This window comes from Notamacropus eugenii, chromosome 6 (assembly GCF_028372415.1).
Source record: "Notamacropus eugenii isolate mMacEug1 chromosome 6, mMacEug1.pri_v2, whole genome shotgun sequence".
Lineage (NCBI taxonomy): Eukaryota > Metazoa > Chordata > Mammalia > Diprotodontia > Macropodidae > Notamacropus > Notamacropus eugenii.
Genome location: NC_092877.1, coordinates 68,830,133 through 68,850,444, shown reverse-complemented (window position 1 = coordinate 68,850,444; position 20,312 = coordinate 68,830,133). Strand labels below are relative to the sequence as shown.

General features: G+C 38.1%; 1 protein-coding gene across 1 annotated transcript in view; it reads left to right on the top strand.

Moving 5' to 3' along the window:
* Positions 1–443: 443 nt before the first annotated feature.
* Positions 444–20,312, top strand: part of TAPT1 (transmembrane anterior posterior transformation 1) — an 87,118-nt gene continuing 67,249 nt past the window's right edge. Inside the window, exons 1-3 of the mRNA XM_072620320.1 lie at positions 444–1,095; positions 1,228–1,495; positions 17,360–17,490. Of these exons, the coding sequence (XP_072476421.1) occupies positions 985–1,095; positions 1,228–1,495; positions 17,360–17,490 (510 nt within the window). The 5' untranslated portion in view covers positions 444–984. The remainder of the gene's footprint in view (positions 1,096–1,227; positions 1,496–17,359; positions 17,491–20,312) is intronic.

The window sequence follows — 20,312 nt, the reverse complement described above, 5'->3', positions numbered from 1 at the left end:
AAAGTCAAGTGCAAGTCATCATTTCTCTGATGTCATGGTCTTCTTCAAAAACGAAGGACGAACACAGACAGATTTCAGCTAGCCGCCTCTAGGAAACCCATGAAAGTTTTCAAGTCTTGGCTAAAATAATAAATAACATTTATATAGTGCCTACTAACTGGCAGACACCTTGAAAAGTGCTTTACTAATATTAATTATCTCAATCTATCCTCACAACCCTGAGAGGTGTTGTCATTATGCCCATTTTACAGATGAGGAAACTGAGGCAGAGGTTAAGTGACTGGCCCAAGGTCGCACAGTTATTGTCTTGTGGTCACATTTGATCTCGGGTCTTCCTAAGTTCAGACCCAGTACTCTATCCACCCAGCTGCTCAGGCAGAAAAATGCTGCAGTTGGGAGCTAAAAAGTAGAAGGACCAAAATTTAACAGCATTTCTAAGGAATCAAGCAAATCATTCATTTTATTTAAGGATATCTGCAAGAACGCTCCTGGTCATTCTAGTGTTTAAAAAGCCGAGACTTAAATCCACTACCTGCTGCTTCCTATTTGGAAGTCTTGGGAAACCTCTTTCCTCATCTGTGAAGGGGGCTCCTGGAAGGCGGGGTCTGTGTCCGGGAGCGCCTGGCCCTGCCCGTCACAGAGCCTATCAAGAAGTGTTTGTTGACTGACTGACGGACGATGGTCCCTTTCCAACTCTGAAGGGACCCGCGTCGCCAGGCGGGGACCTGGATGGAGGTCCGACTGAGGCTTCCCCCGAGCGCAGCGCTCGGCCCGGCGTCGGCGGCTTCGGTCTCGGGGCCTGCCCCGGGGTCGCGCTTCGCTCACGTCCCCCTCAAGGGTCACTGACCCGAAGCCTGAGCTCCTTCCTCTACTCCAACTACACGAACCTCGGATCTTCTTCCTAATCCTCCAGGGAGGCTTTCGGAAGAAGAGAAGCCCAGCCGCCAAACAGCAGCTCAGGAGACACGACGCTGCCGGAACAAAATGGCCGCGGCGGCGGCGGCGGCCGGGGCTTCTTACGGGCCGGCGTTGGGTCGCGCGGCCGTTGACGCCAAAAGCTCGCGCCCGCGGCGCCCGAAGGCGAAGGCTCCTCGGGTGAGGGCGGGGGGACCCGGGCTGGAGTGGAGGGCGGGGGGAGGAGGAGGAAGAGAGGGGCGGAGAGGGAGGGGAGAGGAGGAGGAGGAGGAGGAGGAGTAGGTGGTGTCGGGGACAGTTTGTTGTGTTCAGGCGGCGAACATGGCGGGTGTCGGCGACACGGCCGCCGGCGTCGCAGCCATCCCGGGCGGCAGGGACAGCAAGGACCGGGACAATCGCGGCGAGGTGGAGCAGCCGCCGGCCGGAGGCGGCCCGGGCCCGGGCGGCGGCAGCCACCGCTTTTCCTCGGGCCCCGGCGGCGGCAGCAGCGGCGTCAACGGGCCCCCGCCGCCCCAGCTCACGGAGACCCTGGGCTTCTACGAGAGTGACCGGCACCGGGAGAAGCGCAGGAGCCGCTCAGGTGAGAGGCGACAGCCGCGGGCCTCGCGAGGCAGGGCGGGCGGGCGCCCAGCTCAGGCCGGCGGCTTCTTCGCCTGGTCCTCCCGTCACCGAGACGCGGGCCGAGGGAGACCGTCGGCAGGGACCGGACCGGACGGGACCCGGCGAACTAGCCCCTTCCCCGGCCGGAGACCCGCGCTGCAGCCGCCGCCCGCGGCTGGGCCGGGGACTGGGGCAGAGGTCACGCACGGCCCGGGGCTGGAACGCGGGGGAGTGGGGAGACTGGGAGGGCGAGGGGGGCTCCGCGGGGCATCGCAGCTGCTACTGTTGTTACTGTTATGATTGCAATTGTTACATTTAAGTGACCTCGGAGCCACTTTCCCTGGAATTGCCCTTTGACTGGCTACTATGTTGCAGCTGCAGGTTCTTTTCCTTTCCATGCCCTGCATTTGACGATTGACAGCTACACTTTCTTAGAAGTAACTAAACCCGAGGAGTTAGTTCACCTCTGCGATCAGCTAAACCGGAAGAATTTTTATGGGTTTTGTAAGCTGCTGTTAGCTATTGTAAAGAAGTATTTAAAATTCTAGAAGTTGTCATATAGGTAGCATTGGACAAGTCGTGAGTGCCTCAAACAGACAAATATTAATCATTTCCAAGGTAAACGAGGGCATATTTGATCGTTGCTATGATCTTGATGGCAGTGACAGTCTTTTAAACCTTAAAGTGCTGTAGAATTGAAAACTTATCGTTATCTAACAATTAGACCAGCTAATTTTGGAGAGGAGCATCATCAGACGTTTAGTGATCAACTAATGACTTTTTTTCAGATCCATCACAACTCAGGGAGACCATCCACTAAACTGTGGCTCCATTGGGTAGAAGGTAGAGGGAGATTTGGAGTGAACTCTTACATTTTTGAATTACTGAAGTGAGATGATTTTGTTATGTTGATATATGGGGGAACTGGAAAGGGGGTAATAGAGGAGCAGAAAGGTATTGGCAGAGACTTGGGGGAAAGCAATAGAACCTAGTTTTTCTCCACGCTCTCAGAAATGTTAATGTAGAATTTAGTCTTCCTTAGATTTTCACTAAACCATAACTTAAGCTTGTTGGGAGGAGAGAGTGGGAAATAAGGAAATGGGCATGTACCATTTAGTTTAGTATTGTTATTTTCATATAGTATTATAATGATCTCTTGTTTACATGAATTTTGTTTATTTTCATAAAGGGTTTTACAAGTATTACCTCATTTCATCCTTATGATAACCCACTTAGATAGTAAAACTATTATGTCCATTTTCCAGCTAACTGAACAGAAGCTTGCTCAGTCATCCAGATAGTAAGTAGCAGGGAAAATTTGACCCAAAGTCTTTTGAATTCCATCCAGTGTTAATACATTTTTAAAATTAAACTAAACTTTAGCTACCCTTAAAAACAATTCCTTTAAATTATGGAATTTCAAAATCATAAAACTTTATATTTGGCAGGAATGTTAGCTATAGGAGCTTAGCTTGTTTCATGCTTTAAGAAACAAGCCCCTTTACATCTTCATCAAGTTTAAGTGACTTATCCAAAGTTGTTCTGCTGGTAAGTGACAGAACTAGAACCAGTACCCAGGTTTCTAGAATCTTTGACCTGTGCTTTTAATACACTGGCTGCCATTTGTGTATTCTGAATCTGATTTAATTGTTGTTTCCAGAGACTGGGACTGGACCAGGACATGTGATTTCATTCAATGAATAAATAAACATTAATAAAAAATTTGTTCTGTGAAGTTTGATTCAGTCAAATCTCAAGGTCACAGGTTTCCCCCCATCAAAAAAAGAGACACCCCATATACCAATACAGATCAGCACTTTCTACACATTATATGTAGTAGAGAGGGATTAAGAAATTTGCCCAGCACCTACTATATATCAAAGGCTAGACTTGAACTCAAATTCTTTATCCACTAACCTCACTGCCCCCAGAGTAAGTGGAATAAATGTTGTGGCAATAATACTGTTATTATATATCTGAGAGAATTGCTGTTTCAGTCTGCTCTTTCAGTGAATATGAACTGATTGTGCCATTTTTTTATTCTTGCACATCAGTTCTTCCAAAAAGTACACAAGCTCTTTTTTCTCTTATTATTGAAAAGGTGCTTAACGGTCCAATCACCTTTAAATTTGCTGTATTAGTGTTAATTCATAAAATAGTTCATAACATTGACCATATTTTAGCATTGATATTTAACTAGTATTTGAATTACCACAACTTCAATGATTTGAGAGCCTGATGTGTAGAGGATGGTGTGAGGTATATAATAATAGATATGTTAAGTTCCAAAGAAATTTATAGCCTCAGAATTTTTGCTTTGAGTGTGCAAGAAGCTGAATATTTTAAATTGTTCATTTCTTGTGCGTCCCCCCCCCCCCACAACTCTGTTATATTCTTATTTTGTTGTCAGATTCCTGCTTGAAAGGAGTATTTACTCTGAATTGGCAGGAGTTAAGTAAGACGAAGGTATTAAATGTTCCCTTTGACTGACTGTTTTATTTACCTGAACTTAAAAATTAAAAGCATTCAGATTGAGATGCTGCCAATCTTTACTCTGATTCCTTTAAAATTATATATAAATTTTAGGAAATTTGACTTTTCAAAAGTTACTATTATGCCTTTATTACTTGTCAAGACAAATAATGTAAGTCTTTAGAAAGTTAAATATAATTTAACTATTTTTACTTAGTGAGCGCTGTTCTTAGGTACCCCACATTTCTCCATAGTACCATCTTTGCCTTCCCAAATCAGGATGCTTTGTTTACCACAGCCTTAAGCACACACACCATATTCAACTGTATCAGCATTATTCAACCATTGAACTATGAAGTTGTAACATTTGGTCTTTTATTTAAAGTACAGTTAACAGAAAAAATAACAAAACAGAAAGCCTTTAGGAGGAAAGGAGAGTGTTTGCCTCTTAGATATCAGGTGTGTGTGTGTGTGTGTGTGTGTGTGTGTGTGTGTGTGTGTGTGTGTGTGTGTGTGTGTGTGTATGTGACTAGTAGTGACAATCAAAGATAGTGTTAAACCAAAGATTGTTATTTTAGCTAGTCTAATTTTTTGTTTCGTATTTTTGGATTATACCCTTACTCATCTGTACAACAGCATTCCATTCCACTGGATGAGGCTATGGAGGAAGGGAGGAGGATATAGGACAATGATTCCTAAGCTTTTTTTTAATATGACTGAAGAGGTAATCTTCCTTTTTAAGTGTGGTTTATGTTTTTAATAGAAAAGCTATTCATTTTTTCATCTTCTGTGAGTCTTTCCAGAGGTACTTGTGACTACTACCAAGTGTCTTTGGAAATAGAATATTAGTTCTGTTGTGATATCTGTGCTCCTTGCTTTTAGTATCTTGCATTTAGCATTCATTGATCTTATCAAAAGTCCTGTAGCTTTCTTTCTCTGCTTAAGTGACCAGGAATTTAGGGGCACAGTGCCAAAGGCAGACCTTGTAACCTGTAGAGACTTGTAACTCAGGAGAGTTGATCAACAGGTTACTTGAACTATTATCTTTAGATCTTGTAATTTTTCCTATTCTTATACCAAAAACTACTAATCTTTTCATTTCTCTTTGTTAGAACAGAGGATGATAAGTATAAGGATAGTAAACATAAAAGGATAATAATATAGTCTCTGACCTAATGATTGCATCCCACTTGTTCTTATCTCCTTGCACATAGTAGGCATTTAATGAATATTTCATTGAATTGGGCAACTTACATTCTCATCTTTGTTCAGTTACTAACTTAACTTTAAAAATCCTTACTTTGTTTACTTAACATTTCTGTCCCAATTTTGAGGCTCAGAACATAAAATATGGTGGAAAACAAACAATAATTATCTATAAATAGAAAATGTCTAATGGAGAAGTTTTAAGGATGAATAGATAAGAGTTAATTTGTAGTAAGCTTAGAGTAGAGTTTGATTGCTATATTTGCTAAGAGTGCTATGGGTATTTGGACTCAAAAATTTGAATGACTATTCATATCATAACAATATTCTAGATATACATTTTTGAATCATTTGTCAGTCTTTCTATTTTTCTCCATACTGACCACTTAGTTTAGTTATTATTAAGAGGGTGGGGAGGGACATGAGCAGTGAAAATTGAAAAAAAAGTCAAATTGCTACTTGTCAGCAATTCCTCCAAAAGATTTAATTAGAAATGATTGAAACTAATAAAGAAACAGAGAGTTTGGAAATTTTTGTGGGTTTTGATTACTCTTATATCCTGTTATATATTATATAAACAAAAGGCAAATATAGTACTAGATCAGAAGTTAGTCCATTCAAACCTAGGTTTGAATCTTGTCTCTGAATATTACTTAGCTGTATGACCATGCACATAAAGTATAAACTTACTGACTCAGTTTCTTCACCTGTAAAATAGGGATAGTACTTGTAGTACCTATCGGTTGCACTGTTGTTGAGAGACTTAAATAAGATCATGTATGTAAAAAGTTTCCCTAGTTTAACAGTACTGTCTAAATGCCAGTTATGATTCTTTATGCAAAGTTTATTTTTAACAACTATACGTTCTGTCAATTTTTGCTTTGGTAGTAAAATTTAAATAATTTTCTTTCAAAAGAAACAGACATAAAGAAGAGATTGAGAGGAGAGGAGAAGAAGCAGTCATTGTTGAGGAATGGATTAGGGTACTATTAGACTTGGAGTCAGGAAGGCCTGTCCTTTTTCAGATACTTAGCATTGTGTCATGTACTTTTGGAGCTTCAAATTCCTTATATGTAAAGTGAGCATAATATTTGTCAATAACATAATTGTTAAGAGTGAGTATATTATAATGACTAGAGAGCCTACCCCATAATCAGGAATTCCAGGGTTCATGTACTTGTCCCTTGACACATACTGGACATGTAACCATGGACATGTTTAACTTCTCAGTATCAAAGTCAGGTCTCTAAGACCGATCTGCATTGGTAAAGGAACTTTTCTCCATGAGAATTCCCTGAACCAATAAAACCTAGGTCTGCTCATGCATGCATGCGTATGTATGTGCATACACATACATACAACATAGATTGTTACATATATAACTCTAAACTTCTCCTGAACTCGTGAATTGCTGAAGGCTAACCTTGATTCTGAAACAAAGATCTAGTCTCTGATATTTACTATTTTTGAAATCTTAGAAAAGTTACTTATCCTTTTGACACCTCTCTTAATCTATAAAATGGTGGGATTTGATTAGATGGTTTGTGAGGTTTTTTCCAGCTCTCAGTCTGTGATCCTAGAACTTCTTAGTGAAGTTATAACTCTTGGACTACCTTGCAGATTATTTGCAAAGGAAGATAAGCCCACTCATAACACTAGCTAATAAGCACAATGTCATTTTACCTGATAGCCTGAAGTAACCACAAGTCTGATCTAGACAAATGAAATGGATTTACCGCTACACTGATAAACTAATCTGTATTTTAAATTCTTAAATTCTTTAGTTAACAAGCAAATTAAAACTGAAGTTGCAAATGTAAAAATATCATTCAGATGTCTTTGACATGGTATAGCATTTAAAGTCTCAACCAGTTGAGAATATTTAATTTTTAAGAATATTTTTATACAAGCTCCCTCTTTTCTTTGTGTCTGTCTTTCTCCTCCCCAATTCTCCCCTTCTGTACTGCCAGTGACGTGCCTGCCCTGGACTATACCGTAAAGCCTAAAATTGTCAAAAAAGAGAGCCCAAAAGTTCATCTGACAGCAGTCAGATTAATATAGCAAAATCAAGTAAAATTGTTGTAAACCAAAAGACACTGTGCAAAGAATATCCAAGTGATAGATCTTGATGCCAACATTGTTTATAGAAATGATAAGAAAACCAAATGCTTGCTACTTACTAGCTTCTAAAAATTTATGGTACACAATGTCAAAGAGCTCAAAGTGATACTGATGTGCAACAAATCTTACTATACAGAGATTTCTAACAATGTTTTTTTTTCTAAAAATTATAAAATGGAGATAGTAACTCATCAGGCTATCAACATTTTTATTTCCCAAATATTTAACATCTATCCCTATCCACCACCACCACCTAATGTAGGCTTAGCCCCCCATTTATACCACTACAGTAGCCTCCTAGCAGGTCTTCCCACCTCTGTTGTCTAGCAATTCATTTTCTACCCCACTGTCAGACTCATCTTTGTTATACATAGATCTGGTCAGATTACCCCTCTACTAAAAAAAAAAAAAAATCTTGATGGCTTTTTTTTTCTTTTTGCTTCCTGAGGACAATTCAGGCTCCTTTTCCTGGAACTCAAGGACTACTATGGTGTGATATTGTTTTATTTTTTCTATGCTCATCTTTTACTGCTCCCCTCAAAACTGACCTTATTATCCCCAAGATAGACATTCTGCATTTTCTCATCTAACTTGATAAGATATAAAATAGTTCAAGATGCAAAAGAACTATCTTAGCTTTTATGGTTAATGTAAATGTATCTTGGGTAAAATTGTCAAACTTGGGAAGGCATGGTGTTTACAAAATATGTAAGCATTTGTTCTAGTAATTAAAAATGCAAAAGGCAGCATAATTGGTAGTATCTTTAGTTCTTGATGAGAAATATATCAATTATCATACATTTTATTAACTTAAAGTGAAAATAGTAAGAGGTTACTAAGTAACGCACAAGTTTAATGAAAAAATAATGATGCACCTGACAAAAAAATTATTGAAATAAATTATTCCCTCTTGTAAAGAAAGTTAAGCAAAACAAAATGACTAGCTGGGTTACTCTGTATATATGTATGTATGTGTATTTTTAATATATGTATGTGTATATATATATATTCATACATATATATGAATATTTACAGTAATGCTGTGTAAAAAATTTAAGCATATATTCTTAGGAAGGAATCAGTTTCACATTTATTGAGCACTTAGCATGTACCCCTGGCTTTTGGCATACAAAGATAAAAATTAAACAACCTCTACCCATAAGTAGCTTCTACGTTCTGTAGGAGACACCATGTATAAGTAGATACAAAATACATGGAAGATAAGTTTTGAGTCAAGGTACTAGCTCTTGGAGGAGGGAGGAGTGGACTAGGGCTCCTTTGGAAATCATCTATAAGCATCAAAGAAAACTTGGGATTCTACAAGGTAGGTATGAGGAGAGAATGTATTTCAGACATAGGGGGCAGCTTGTACAAAGTCTTGAAGATGGATGAGAAATAGTGTGTCGTGACTGAATCACAGTGTAAATGAACTGAAGAGCACCTGAAGGGGCTAAAGTATAATAAGACTGGAAAAGTATATTGCAGCCAGACTCTGAAGGGCTTTAAAATACCTAATTAAATTTTATATTTGGTCTTAGACATAATAAAGAAACACTGGATTTTACTGAGTAGGAAAATAAAATGGTCGGACTTATGTATAGTTTAGAAATAATACTTCAGCAGTGGCAAGGGAAGAAATTTAAGACAGGAAGAACAATTACAACCTATGGTTAGAGGGCATGATCTGGAGGAGGATCCAGTGAAGGAGAATGAGGAGGGGGTCAGATAGGTAGGAGGAAAACCAGAAGAAATAGTGTCCTGAAAACCTAGAGAGAAGAGAGAATTGAGGAGTATTTTATTAAGGACCTTCTCCCCAAGTCCACTTTTTTCCTTCATGAGTTTGATGTATTTCTATACCAAATTGTTTGTACGTGTGTATTGGACACTCCTTTGATCATTTCAAATAAGTTCATCTTATGCCATTCCTTCTACCCCTTCCTCCATGCTTATATGTTCCATATTATATATTTTACTTTTCATACCCAACAATTATAAAAAATGACAAGTTTTTCCCCCTATATTCGTGTATCCTTGCACCCTCCCTTCTCTTTCTTCTTTCTCTTTCCCTTCTTAAAACTCTCAAAACCACATTAGTCTACCCCTAGGGCCTCTGTTTTTCTTATTTAAGTCCACCTGCAATATGCTTTGAGGACAGTAAGGTTCTGAAGGGATACTTGTTTCTTCTCCCCTTATTAAAATTTTAGCACTACATCATCTTACAGATGGTTCCAGCTAAATTTACCTTTCTAGGTTTCTTTGGACTCTTGTGTTCGTATTTAAACGCGTCTACTCAGCTTTAGTCTTTTCATCAGAAATGTTTGAAAGTCCTCTATACCATTAAGGGCCCATTTTTTCCTCTCCTGTAGACTGATGTTCAGTTTTGCAAGTTATTCTTGGTTTTGAGCTTATTATCTCTTTTGGACTGTAGTGTTCCAGGATGTCTTCATTTTAGTAAGAGTTACAAGATCTTGAATGATCCTGACTCTGGCTCCCTGGTATTTGAATTGCTTTGTTCTGGATGCTTGCAGTATATTTTTTTTGGTGGGGGTGGGGAGTAACACGTGCTCTGGATTTTGGTTCTAACATTCCTAAAACTTTTCCTATTAGGGCTTCTTTTTTAGTTTTACTTTTCCCTCTGGTTCTAATAGAGCTGAGCATTTCCTTTTTTTAAAAAAAAAAACTAAATCACGATTTAATTGTCTAATGATTTTTAAATTTTCTCTCCTTGTCCTCTTTTCGTGGTCAATTGTTTATGTTAAAGTTACACTTTCTTCTATTTTATTCAAACTTTTGATTTTTTTCTAATATTATTCTCTCAGGGACTCTGATTTCTGTTTGGATTATTCTAGTTTTTAGAATTTCCATCTTGGGTAGAATTTGTAATTTTCTCTTCTGAACTACTTATGCTCTTCATACTTTGCCCTAAAGTTTTTATTTTATTTTTTATCTCTTCATTTTTTTTTCTAAATTCTCTCTGTCATTATGGAGTTACTTGTTCCTTCTTTTGGCAATCTCTAGATCTACAATAAGCTTTTATACTTTTGTTGATTTTTATTTACTCACATCTCCAGCATTGCTTCTTAAACTGGGTGTTTGTTCCAGAGCCAGCCTCTGCCTCCCAGTGCCATTCTCAGGGGGACAGTTTGTCCTGCTTGGTCTTCCTGCATCGACCATCTCCCAGTTTTAGACTTTCTACATCTTTAAGAATCTGAGTACTAGATCTTCAGGACCCTGTCTGGCATGTAAGGAGTTTTCCAGCCCTCACAGCCTCTAGTCTTGGGGTGTCCTTGTCTGAGTTCTTCAGTACCCCCTCCACTGAACACTGCCCACTAATGCTCCCATGGCTTCCAAGTTCCCCAGCCTGGAGCTTTCTGACCACTCTGAGACCTTCTCAGGGGAGCCCTTGGTTACACATTTCCATTGCTAGTTTCTGGTCTTGCTGTGAGACTACCCAATTTTAGAGCTAGAGACTCTTTCCTATTGCCCTCAGGATTCTACCTGACCTCTTGTTCAATTCTAGGTTGGAGCAAAGCACTTACTGCAGTTTCCCACTGGGAAGTTTAGAAGAAGTGAGTTTAGAGTAAAAGATAATGAGATCATCTTTTGAAATGTGGATTTTGAAGTATCTATGGGACATCCTGTTAGAAATGCTTAGTAGGCAGTTGGTGATTAGGGACTGAAACAGGAGAAAGAGCAGATCTAGATATACAGCTGTGAAAGGCACCTGCATAGAGAAACTACTTGAACCTATGAGAGCTGATGAGATCGCCAACTAGGAGTGTGCTGGAAAAAGTTTAATAACTGATTCTCCAGGAAAATGAAACAAAACAAAAAAAAAGAGGCGATTATACTATAAACCTTAACTTTAATCTGAGTTATTAACATTTTCTCTAGTCAGTAACATTTATTAAGTGTCTTCTATGTGCCATGCACTGTGCTAAGCATCAGGAATACAAAGAAAGACAAGAGATAGTTCCTATTCCTGAGGAGCTCATAATCTAATGGGGGATGCAGTAGGCAATTAGCCATATACAGACAAACTATATACAGGATAAATAGGAAATAATCAACATAGGGAAGATACCAAGATTAAGAATTTTGACAGGCATCTTTCAGAAGAGATTTTTGCTGGGACTTGAGGGAAGTGAGGGAAGCCAGGAAAGCCCAGAGGTGCAGATGTGGAGGGAGAACATTGCATTCATGAAGGACAGCCATTGAAAATGCTCAGATTCGAGAGATGGAGATGGAGTTATCTTGTTCGAAAAATAGCAAAGAGCCTGGTGAGGAGGCCCATGTCACTGGATAGAGTACTAAGTGATGGAGTGTATGGTGTAAACGGACTGAAAATATAAGGGGGTGTCTGCAGGTAGATTTTGAAGGGCTTTGAACACCAGGCAGGATTTTACATTTGATGCTGTAGGTGATAAGGAGTCACAGGAATTTACTGAGTAGGAGGGTGACATGGTTGGACCTTCACTTCTTAAGTGTAAACAGTCAACCAGATAATAAGTCAAGCCCTAATTTGTAGTATTTACCAATTTCTGAGGTGTAAATGCTTACACCGAAAATTAATAGTCAACTCTCTCAAGCCTGTTCAAATTAGCTCCAGCACAGCTTTTGTGATCAAGTGAGAAAATATAGAGAAAAAAGAGGAAAGGGCTCAGGCTATAACCTTGACATACAGTCACAATTGGGGCATGACACAATCCAGCAAAGAAGTTTGAGAAAGAGTAGTTAGACACGTAGGAGAAGTTCCAGGAGAGAACAGTGTCACAAAAAATCTAGAGAAGAGAAAGCATACAGGAGAAAAAGATAGTCAACTGTGTCAAATCCTACAGAACAGTAAAGAAGGATGAGGATTGAAAAAAAGCCATTAGATCTGATGAGATCAGTGGTAAATTGGGAAAGAGAAGTTTCAGTTGAATGATCATGTTGGAAGCCTGATTACAGGAGGTTTAGAAGAGAGAGGAGAGAGGGTTGGAGGTAACCAGTGTAAACAACTTTTTCAAGGAGTTTGTATGTTAAAGGGAGAAAGAGATATAGGATGAAAGCTAGTGGGGATAGAAGGATCTAGTAAGGTTTTGTTCTCTTTTTAGAATGAGGGAAATGTATTTGTAGGTGTCAGAGAAACAACCAAAAGATAAAAGACTGAAGATTAGAGAGAGTGAAGAAATGATAGTGGAAAATTGAAGGCCTTCTCTTCTTCAGACTAAATAAAGGAGGGGCTAATAGGGAGAGGTGTGAAGTGGTTATCAGTGTGGATAAGAGGAAGATCACGGTTAATGACCTCAATTTTCTTGGTAAAATATGCAGTATGATCCTCAGCTGAAAGGCTTTGGGGAGAGAAGAGTGCTTTGAGTGTCCTGAGGAGACATGAGAAAGTTTGGGACTGCCACTATGGTAAATGGGGTAATGTATCAGTTATGGTAGAGTAAAAGAGTTGTGTCACTGCAGGGAGGATAAAGTTGGGATTAAATAACATGAATTTCTAGGAGTCCCAGCCCATATAGTTGAGTGATATTCTCTGGTTATTTCAAGGATTGGAGAGACATAGGAATAATTCACTCTATAGGAGATTATTAACTTGCATACACAGATATTGATAAGGAAAGATCATAAGTAAGTAAAATAGGAACAAGGATCCAGTGGGGGAAAAGAGAAAGGAAACCAGGTTTACTCTGATCCCTGTAGTAAAGAGAACATTAATTGGAATTTTAACCTCAGGTTACAAGACAAATAAAGGGGATAACTTTGCATTCCTCTCTTTTCTTTGGATAGGTCAGAGGGAATGTCCACTGTGATTCTACATGGATTTGGCCTTGGATTATTGAATTGATTTTGAAATAGACACAGAGATTCAGGTTCATTCCCGGGCAGATTTGGGGATTTTGCCTAAAGCAAATTCAGATCCATTATTGACTCCCAAGCTGACCCAGGATATAATCAGATGGTTGGGATGTGCTGGTAAATGTTTAAGCAAGAGGCTCTCTGAAAAGCATCTCAATTATTAGCATTGTCTTTGTCACTTTCTTGTCTAGACAGTCAACAAAACAATTGATCAAGCTAAGATGTCAATGCTTACTGAAAACATAACAGTCTGTTAGGTTATAAGCTGGCTTCACCATATTTCCAGTATTGGATCACAGAATCTTTGGATTGGAAGGACCCTTCTTATCCTTCTAGTAGTGAGACTACACCTGAACAAGACTCCACTCTTCAGCATACTCAAGAAATGATCATTCAGCCTTTGATTCTGAGTGATAAGCATTATGTATATTTGCTCCATTATTTTTCCTAATCTTCAGGATTCACTCTGTTTAGGTGTGGGAAGTAGTGAGATGAAGTACATCCTTTTATTTGGAACATATTTTAAGTCCTGAAGTTGGTAAATTACACACAATTTTATTATTTTATTATACAAATTTAATCTGTCATTTTGGCAGCAAATCAATGCAGATTGTTATTAATTTTTTGTCATTAGAGAACTAAAGTATCATAATAAATCTACAGATAGTCCTCAAAACAAATATAAGGAAATACAGTAGAGCTCTGTTATAATGTACCTTGTTATTGTAATAGTCATCAATCCAGAATCTTTGGTAGAAAGTAGAAACTTTGGGGAACAGTTTTATGGTAGAACTTTAAACGTTAACTGGTTGTTATTTGTAGAGAAAAACTTCTAAAAAAAAATTGCTTCCTTGCCTTCTCAAAGTATTGAGGTGCAAGTGGTTGTTTACCATCTACCGTCTTTTCGTTGCCAACTCTATTCTCTACTATCAGACTAATTACTGCTTACTTCTCTAATGTAATGTTGCCTCTAGAACACTTGATATTTAACTAAGAATTATATTTACACCAATCTTATGACATAGGTAATGCAAATAATATTATTCCCATTTTAAAGAAATCAGATTGAAGCTGAGGTAAAATGACTTGTCAAACAAGGAACAATTAGTAATTGTTAAAATCTGGATTTGAACCCAAGTCTTCTGATTCCAGGACTATATACTTTCAGCTGCTTTTTCCATTCAGTGCTCCTTTCTTCTCTCTCTACATTTCTGTATGTTATAATTTCTAGTCTTTTCAGCTTCCTCCGATTCTTTTATAAATAACACCTGTCAGAGTACTTATGTTCTTTTAGTTCATTCTGAGTAGAATTGAAGCTCTTTAAGGACAAGACCTGTGGCATTTTTACCTGTCCCAGTATGTATTCAGTGAATGGGCATTACCTCACCCTAAGTGAGTACCTGCAAAGACCTTGGCCTAAAGGACCCAAAGTCTCCCAGTGCATCCTGGGTCATCTCCAGTAATCCTGGTGAATATTTGATCCCTAGATTTAGATGGCTCTGGAGGAGAAATGAGGCTGGTGACCTGCACAGCCCTCTCTCACTCAAAACAAAGTCAAGTGCAAGTCATGTCATCATTTCTCTGATGGCATGGTCTTCTTCGTCAAAGGACAAACACAATGTTGAACATAAGAGAAAGCATTTTAAAAGCTTTGAATTTAATTGAAATCTCTTACCTAAGTGAAATGTCTTAATGTGTCAGATACAGTCTTAGACTAAAGACTGTCAGAGCTAGGACAGACTTTAGAGATTAAGGCAGTTAGCCCTCTCCTTTTACAAATGAGGAAACTGAAATCCAGAGCCATTCTGGATACTTGGACATGAGTCTGTGCCTTCATCTGTGTGGTGGAAGATGGGAATTTGACTTTAGACTTTCTGATGTCTGTGTTCTAAAGGGGTCCTACTGAAATTGACATTTTGTATTTTTATCATAGAGAGGCAGCATTGCGGAGTGTGGAGAGCTACCTCAAAGTCAGGAAGACCCAGGTTCAAGGTCCTCACAAGCTGTGAGTCCTTGGGAAAGTCACTTACTTCATCTCTTTATCTATAAAAAGAAAAGGGTTGAACTGCAAAACCTCCAGTTCTAGATTACTGCTCTAAAGCTGTAATCCTATGATAAGAATTGAAGTGATTCTTGTTTTTTGCCTACATCTTTAGAAAAGACATATGATGTCTAGAAAGATGCCCGCAAAGCCAACAGCACAAATGAAGCAAAGGCATGTGGACAGTTTTTATAGTCAGTCTGTCTAGAACTCAGGTAACAGAATTGGGATTTTCTGAATGTTGAAAGGAAGAAGGTGAATTAAGCTCAATGAAATCTGAGGAGTAACTGAAACTTTTCCATTAATTGTTTATCTTGCAAAAAGTCTAATGTTGTTGGGCTTTTTTTTTTTTTTTTAAGTTTTGAAGGTGAGGATGTGGTACAAGGAACACTGGGTTTTCTTTCCAATTTAGTGTCTTGATTATGTGACCTTGAACAAGTCAGTTCCCTTCTTTGGGTTTTAGTTTCCTCGTCTGTAAAATGAGGATGTTGACTGGAGGATATCTAAAGGCCCTCCAATTCTAAAATTCTGTTGATAACGTGAGTGAATTTTCTTAGGAGAAACAGAGGAGACCAGAAAGGAAGTAGAATAATGCAAAGGAAGGGAGATGTTATATAGAACTTGAGACAAGAATTTGGTCCTGATCCTGAAGGCAAAGGAAGAATCCTTATAAGTGTACAACTGATGCATTATGATGAGGCAAGCAGTATGTAAAGAATTTTGTCAGCAACTTTGTGGACCACCTAGGAAGGAAGAATTTGTAAAACATCAGGGGAGAATTGTTCAGGACCTAGATTTAAAAATAGTTAAGTGGAATTATCTCTCTCTAGATTTAGCATACTTCCTTGATGTTTTAAATGTTCTTAATATATATTCTTTTCTCTCTTTGTGTTTCTATCTGTCATCAAAGTCCTGTACTGCCTTCATGGTTAAGCTAATTTCACTTTTTTCACAAAGCCTTTTCTGACTTCCCTAGCCCATAATGATTATGTACTAAGTAACTTTCTGCCATATAATAATGCCCAAACCCTAACCATGTTTTTCCCTCATGGTTCTATCCTGGGTCCTCTTCATCATCTTTGATGGTTTCAATTACCATCTCTTTTCTGGATGATTCCCAAATCTATATATGTAGGCCTAATCTCTCTCCTGGGCTCTAGACCTCCACTACCAACAACTTGACTGACATTTCCACCTGGACCTTCCATAGGCATCTCAGATTCTACGTGTCTAAAATATAACTCATTATCTTTTTCCTGAAATATGCCCCTCCCTCAGACTTCACTATTTCTGTGAATAAAAGAATACTTGATTCTTCCCCTTATCTACTCAATTATTTTATAGCATTTTTCACAATTGCCCCCTTATCACTGCTTTTATCACCAATGTCGTAATTCAGACTCTCAGCCCATCTTATTTGGACAATTTCAATAATTTATTAATTGGTCTGTCTCCTTTCTAGTCTATCATTGATATGTTTGCCAAAGTAATTTTTCTAAAGCTTGAGTTTTACTGTGTTATTCTTCTGCTCAAAATATTTCTGGGGCTCTCTTGCTTCCAGATAACATGTAAAACACTTCACATTGACATTTAAAACCCTTCACAATCAGGCCATAGTCTACCTTTCCAGAATTATTCACATTACTCCCGTTCACATTCTGCATTGTACTCAATGTACTCCTTGTTGCCCCCAGAACTGGACATGCCATTTTCTACTTGCCTTTGTACAGACTGCCTCCCATACTTGAAATGCATTCACTGCATCTCTGACTCTTAAAGACCTTTACTTCTTTCAAGGTACAACTAAGATGCTAACTCCAAGGAAAATCTCTGATTTTCAAGTTGTTAGTGTTCTCTTCCATTTCAAATTAGCTTATTTGTACTTAATCTCTTTATATGTTTTATTTGCCTAGTGCCTAGCATGCCTGTGTGCCTTGCACATAGTAGCTGCTTTCATAAATGTCTGTTGAATTGAATCTAGCACTTCATTCAGTATGTATCCAGGAACATTCAACTATGTGCTTAAAAATACTGTGCTCAATCATATATTGCCTTATATTATTCTCTAGTTGCGTCATCTATGTCTCCCCTAATTAAAGTGCAAGTTACTCTAAGAGCTTGTTGACTTTTCTATTTTGTCATTTTATTTTTCTATAGAGCTTTCATTGTTGAGGTTCCTCAGTGCTGAACTAACAAGAGGGTACTTCCTTGAACATAATGAGGCAAAATATACAGAAAGAAGAGAGAGAGTATACACATGTATGCGAATACCAAGAGAACTGGAAAAGGTATCGTATTTTTTTTCATTAAAAATGGACTTATTTTTGAAATGTTAGTCATGTCAAAATGTTAGCCATGTAGAAGTTCTTCAGAACAAACTTGACTTATGTTAAAGATACTAGTCATAATGTTATCTCAAAAGTCAGAGGAGCATGAATTCTAGAAGAAAGAGAGTATATTGAAGTTATATGTTTAGTATAATCAGAGTTCTAGTAATATAATACTGATAGGTTTAATGAAAGATTGTTCTCAAGTTTAAAAATAAATTATCCCATTTGACCTTACCTCCCAATAAGCTTTTTAAAGGTATTCATTCCTTTTTCTGTTTTCTTTTTAGCTCTCCTTTTTTTGGTTTGCTAAAAGAGACATTTTATTAAGTAGCTCATTTGTTCACCATTCAGAATTTGTAAGTTGTACTCTGTAAGGCAGTAATTATAGAGCATTTGAAATAGTTGATACAGATTTATTAAGTACCTACTGTGTCCCAGGTGCTGCACTTTGCTAAATGCTGAGGATACAAAGCAAAGCTAAAGATAGTCCCTGCCCTCAAGGAGCTTACAGTGTATTGGGAGATCCGGCACACAAAAAGAAGCTGAAAACTGTAGGGGGAGGGGAATAGAGACCAAAACTTACTATTATTTTGTGTTATGTTTGTGATAACATCTTTTTCAAGGACTGCTCAGAAATGTGCTTACAGAGGCCTAAGGAAGTGACTGTCAGAGAATAGAGCATTTCAGATAATTCTGAGGGCATGAAGAAATTTTCATTTGGATGAGATTTTTTTTTTTGTTAGGAGTTAGCAAATAAGCAAGACAACTAGATGGCCCAGGGGATAAAGTACTGGGCCTAGAATCAGGAAGACCTGAGTTCAAATCCAGTTGTAGACATTCATCTAGCTGTGTGACCCTAAGCAAGTCACTTACCCTCTGTTTGCCTTAATACACTGGAGAAGGAAATAGCAAACCACTCCGGTATCTTTGCCAAAAAAACCCCAAATGGGGTCACAAAGAGTGATACAACTGAAACAACTGAACTACAATCAAAAGCAAATAAACAAGTAGTTGAGTGAGGAGTAATATGAAAGAGTATGTGATCTAACAAGATTTCTGTCAAGGTCATAGAGAGCTAATTCGATCACTATTGATAAGCCTCATAGGTTACTGTGTCACCTGTTTGAAAGACAGATACATACTACAAATCACATTTCTTTGAGATATATAAAAAGAGTGATTTCTTTCATCTTGCAGTACAACATTTCCTTTTGGGGTTTCATTAAAAATTAAGAGAAGTTCATCAATTAAATCTTGTACTCAAAGAAAAGCAGAAGTTAAGGATCTTATGGCACAGCAGTGTGGATTTAGTTAAGGTTTTTGTTTCACAGTGATGGTTTTAGTTTCAGAAACTTTTGATACAATGAACTGGAAATCAATATTGTATATAGTATTTTAGGGTGTTTTCTTTATTTTAATATGATATGACTTCTTTGCGTATGACAAAATGCTAACCTTGATCTTTTTTAAAGAAAATAAAACTTTATGTAAAAACTTAAAAGGAAAAACTTTGCTATTGCAGACCTCACCCTCAACATTGCTAACATGTTTATAACCCTGTATTAACCATAAAAAAGGGCAGTTGATTGTTCTTACAAATCCAGTTTGTTGATGATCACATTTTTAGAGTTTTCTTCCACTGTAATAATTGGATAATGCCTAATGCCAACATAAACATTTAGCAAAATTAACTGAAAAAAGTATTTTTGAATATTATACTTATTTTTGTTTCAATCTGCATAGGACTTTGCTCTCCTATTTTGATTTTCCATACTAATTTGATAATAGTTTCCCCTTTCCCCCACTAGAATCAGTGAGGTAAAGGTGGCCACATTGGGAAAATGTCTAGGATCAAGATTCCAGAGACCTGCTTTCTAGTTTTGATCCTACCATTGAGTAGTCATATGACCTAAAGTTTTCTTCATTTGTGAAAATGAGGGAATTGAATTTTATGATCTCTACGGTTCCTTTTAGCTATTGCTCAATTGTTTCTCAGTTGTGTCCAACTCTCCATGACCTCATTTGTGGTTTTCTTGGCAAAGATACTGGAGTGGTTTGCCATTTCCTTCTCCAACTCATTTACAGATGAGGGAACTGAGGCAAACAAGGTTAAGTGACTTGCCCAGGGTCACATATCTAGTAAGTGTCTGAAGCCAGATTTGAACTCAGGAAGTTTAGTCTTCCTCACTTCACTCCTTCATCTGCTGTACTGCCATAATCCTCTCCTGGCAGTTCAAGGAGAGAAGAGGTGCTCTATAATGTTCAACAGAACATTTTTAAATGCTGGGATTTGAGACATACTTCACAACTGCTCCGTGTTATTCATATGTATGTTTTGGACATCTCCTCCTCTCCTCCCAAAGGTTATGGGGATGAAGCAAAGGGTAAAAACAAAGAATAGAAGGGGCAAATAAAGATTTAATATCTTCTAACCTGAAGTTGCTAAAATAATTTATTTTTGTTACTTCTTGAAGAAAGTTTTGTACAAAACTTATACTTGATTTTTTTTCATTTGTAACCGAAGGTCTGGTCTGGGTCAACCCTGTGTATTTATTCCTATATATATTTACCTCAATAACTGTTCCTTTCTTTCCTTGGAAAATTTGGCCCTGTCTTCTTTGACATCCCTGTCCCCAAAGTATCTTATTGCCCAAGTGGCATATCTGCCCTAACTTTAATATGTGGCACTCATTCTACTTCCTATACTATTTCTTATATCCCCAGTCCCTTATGCCTGCTGTTTCAGGCTTCAGTCTTTGCCCATTGATTCAATCTAAATC